We start from the raw sequence: 4,492 nt of genomic DNA, 5'->3' as shown, positions 1-4,492 counted from the left end.
TCTCTAACTATGGGTCTGTCTCTATTTTGCTTGGTAGTTCAGTTTGTTCATTAAATTCCACATATGAGTGAAATCATATGGTACTTGTCTTTCTCTGACTGGCTTATTTCACTTAGCATATGTTCTCCAAGTGCATCCATGCCATCAAAAAGGATAAAAATTTCCTCCTTTTTATGGCAGTGTAGTATTTCATTGTATAAATGTACCACAGCTTTTTTATCCACTCATCTATGATGGATACTTGGGCTGCTTCCAAATCTTGACTATTATAAATTATTTAAACTCTCAGCATCCTCACTTTTGATATAGAAATAATAATAACTGCAATGAACACAGAGGTACATATATTCTTTTGAATTAGTGTTTATTAGGGTTTATTTCTGGGCTCTCTATTCTATTCCATTGATCTATATGTCTGTTTTTATGCCAGTACCATGCTGTTTTGATTACTGTGGCCTTGTAGTATAGTTTGATATGATTCCTCCAACTTTGTTCTTCTTTCTCAAGATCCCTGTTGCTATTCGGGGTCTTTTGTGGTCCCAAAATTTTGAAATAATTGTTCTAGTTCTGTGTAATACAGCATTGGTATCTTGATAGGAATTGCATTTAATCTGTAGATTGCTTTGGGTAGTATAAACATTTTAATGAAAGTGCAAATTTTAGTATTTATCCATAATTTTTTAAAACTGCATTCAGGGTAACCAAGTATCTTTAGTTGATGAGTGAAAATTACTTTTTACAAAAGAATCACAGCTAATGATTAGAGGGATAATAAAAATTGAAAACACTCTTTTTATGATCTCTGATAAAAAATAAAGTAAAATAAAATAGATGGATGAAAAAGGAGAAAGGGTTAAGAAGTACAAATTGATAGATACACAACATCATGGAGATGTAAAGTACAGCCTAGAGAATATAGTCAATAATATTCTAATAAGTATGCATGATGTCAGATGGGTACTAGATTTATTGGGGAGATCACTTTGTAAGTTATATAAATGTCTAATCATTGGGTTGTACACCTGAAACTAATATAATATTGTACATCAACTCTAATTTAAGAAATAAAAAATAATTAAAATGGGAAAAATTATTTAAACTCTCAACGTCCTCATTTTTGATATAGAAATAACAACCACCACCACCTTATTGGGCTGCTGAAAGGCTGAAATGAATAGCAGTGCTTTGAACAAAGCAAGCATATTCCTTTGTTGAACCCTCCCCAATACAGCCTCCAGAGGTAGGTTGTTGCCATATCTGGGTTTCCATTAACACCTCTCAATCCAGATATTAACTATCCATTTGCATATACACATTACATAAAAATATTCTTTGTACTAGAGGCCCAGGGTCCCTAGCGGCTGCCAGCTGCCACCTGAGTACTTCCTCCCTTCTCCCGGCTGCCTGCCACCACCAGGGGTCTCCCTCCCTTCCCCTGGCCCTGCCCCCTGGTTGAACTCCCGAAGGAACTCCTGGTCCAGTGGACAATTTGCATACTATGCTTTTATTGTATAGGATTATATACATTTTATGTTATAAATCTTAGAAAATCTATTTTTAGAATTAAATAATGATACCAAATAACTTTTCCCTGTACTTACTTTATGCTCTATTTTCCAAATCAAATTATAGTTCTTCAGTGATAAAATGAAAACACATTACTTTTGTAATCGCAAAGTTAAATGTTAATCTGTATTATGACATATTCTCCACATTAAGAAGGCGATAGATACTTTTATTACCTGAGTCTCCACACCCTGCTCCAGGAGGCGCTTAGCTTGATTTTCCACTTCAAGTCGAGCTCTTGCAATAAAAAGTAGATCATTTTCTATTACTTCAATTCCAGAAAGATCTATTCCTTGAGAAAGATAATCTATTTAAAAAAAGACACACATTTAAATATTTCAATGTCAGATACATATCAAAATATCAAAGCGTCATGTCTAACTTGTTCTAAGTACTATAAATTTGCTGCTGCACACTACTCCATTTCAAAATCTGTATTCTAAAATATATGTATTTTTAAAAATATCCAAACCTTTTCTACTCAATAAATAACTTTATTCCAGAGCCAAAGGTTCTAAATAAGAGAGTTAGTAAAGCAAGAGTAGAAATTATGATTATCATAAATTCAAAGTAATGTGAACAGATTATATAAAAAGTAGTGTCATATTTATCTTAATGCAAATAAATAACCTGATGATCTTTAAAAATTTTCAATTTGCAAGACTGCTTTATAAAAGTACTCTATAATAAGATAGCATTTGAAATAAATGTCCAACATTTGGAGAATGATTAACAAATTATGAAAAAAACTTAGCATGCTTCCCGTTTACAGGATTCGTGTAGTTCTAATAGTTACTTATACTAAAAAAAATTTCATATTACTGAGTGAAAAAAATTACAAAGAGAACTTAATGCTATATACTATAAACTTTATTTATAGTATATATACAAAGCAAGAAGTGTGAAAATATATATACCAAAATGTTCATAAAAATTGTCTCTGCATATTTAGTTTGAAATTTTTATTATTAAATTTTTTGGCTTAATCTTAGACATATGTAAGGTAACTAAAATGCTACAAATAAAGGTCAAGGTTTCATTAAGTATCTTGGACACCATTCTAAAATTCGTATTTTCTACTTTATTAAGATAAATTATTTATAACAAAATTGATTTATATAGATGACTTTGTTTTCTAGGTACTCAATAAAATATCAAATGTGTTTTTCACTGCATTCTCTTAATTAGAATTTTTAAATTTTAAGTCATTAAAATAATCCCTAACTCCTACATATTATCCGATCTTATTTAAACTGGGTCACAACTACTACCTAGGTGAAACTACATTAAAGCATCCAGTATAATACAAACTGCTTAGCAGCACTTGAATGTCTGCTGATTGAACAGCTTATAGTTAGTTCTACCCAAGAGGACAAAAGGAAATGACATAGTAGTTATTGTTAACTGTACTTTAACCATGACAATTTTTTTTAAAAAATGTATATATCTAAAGGGACATCTGCCTTACCACAGTGGCAAGAAAATACCTATAAATCATTTGGGTTCATAATTTACTCTCTAGGTGATCATAGTTAAGTGATATAGTTTCATTTGGCCTCATTTTTTAAAATCTATAGTGCCAGTAATTTAAAAATCATGCCCTACACAGGCACTAAATATTAAATGTCAACTGTAATTGAAAAATAAAATTTAAAAAATTTTAAAATAAATTTATGGCCTACATAATTCTTAAGACTATCATCAGAATCAAAAAAAATTAATGAATGCCAAAATATTTTATATAGACTTATCTACTTCTACTAAGTAAATGTGGGGTGAATTATAATCCATGGAAAAATTTTTAAATCTGATATTTAAAATTTTATTTTTCAGAGAATTTTGAGAAAATTCTATTTGACCACAGTGTGGTAATGATCAGTGAGGAAATGGTATATATACCCTGAAAACACATACTAGAACACATAGAACCAAACTGGACATACAGTCTATAGAAAATATTATTTTTCTTTGAAGCTGGTTATAAACTTGTTTCTTTTCTGTTTCCTATAGAAGAAAAATATCACAATTAAGTAAAAACAAAGAAAGAAAAGCACCATGAGTAAGAGATAGGGATGGTTTCTAACTTTACCTCTACCACATGTTTCTGAATTGTATAAGTCTTGCAATCTTTGGTACCAGTTACTTCATTTGAAAATTAAAGATCCAGAATATTTAAACCCTAAGGTATTTTCCAGTTATAAATTCATAGAGATAAGTAAAGCCAAAAGTTGCTTTATTCTTATGAGTGCTGACCTATAACTCTGAAGACAGTTTAAATCGTTCATTCAACCCATTTATTGAGTATCAATCATTTATAAGTCACAAACACACAGAAATGAATAGGACATAAATTCTGACCACAAGTAGAAAATCTAAAATAGAAAGAAAGCCCTAACTGGTTTTGCTCAGTGGATAAAGCATCGGCCTGCAGACTGAAAGGTCCCAGGTTCAATTCCGGTCAAGGGCATGTACCTTGGTTGTGGGCACATCCCCAGTAGGAGGTGTGCAGGAGGCAGCTGATCGCTGTTTCTCTCTCATCGATGTTCCTAACTCTCTATCCCTTTCCCTTCCTCTCTGTAAAAAATCAATAAAATATATTTTTAAAAAAATAAAATAAAATAGAAAGAAAAAGCACAAAGTTAACTTTGAAAGATACATTGAACAATACAATAAAATGTACTTTATTCCAGGTGCTATGGGAACAAAAGAAAAAATAAATGCTATTAATGTCCTCACAGGGTCTACAATCCAACAAGGGATAAACAAATATTAATGATTAATCCCAATACTTTTTAAAAATAAAAATGGCACATATCACATGATCTAATAACTTCCCTCTCCCACTTCCTTCCCCTTGCTTATCAACACTATATTTTTAATTATTTACTCTAAGAAATAACCTAAAGATAAGCTAAATTTAGAGTAC

The 4,492-nt window shown here is 30.9% G+C and overlaps 1 protein-coding gene across 1 annotated transcript in view; it reads right to left on the bottom strand.

The window, feature by feature from the left end:
* The window catches only part of COG5 (component of oligomeric golgi complex 5), a gene marked incomplete at its 5' end in the record, with an annotated part of 187,590 nt that overhangs the window by 94,583 nt on the left and 88,515 nt on the right, over positions 1–4,492 (bottom strand). The window contains one exon of the mRNA XM_005862867.2: positions 1,743–1,873. Coding sequence (XP_005862929.2) covers positions 1,743–1,873 — 131 coding nt within the window. The remainder of the gene's footprint in view (positions 1–1,742; positions 1,874–4,492) is intronic.

This window comes from Myotis brandtii, unplaced genomic scaffold, assembly GCF_000412655.1.
Source record: "Myotis brandtii unplaced genomic scaffold, ASM41265v1 scaffold17, whole genome shotgun sequence".
Classification (NCBI taxonomy): Eukaryota; Metazoa; Chordata; class Mammalia; order Chiroptera; family Vespertilionidae; genus Myotis; species Myotis brandtii.
This window is presented reverse-complemented; position numbering and strand designations above follow the sequence as displayed.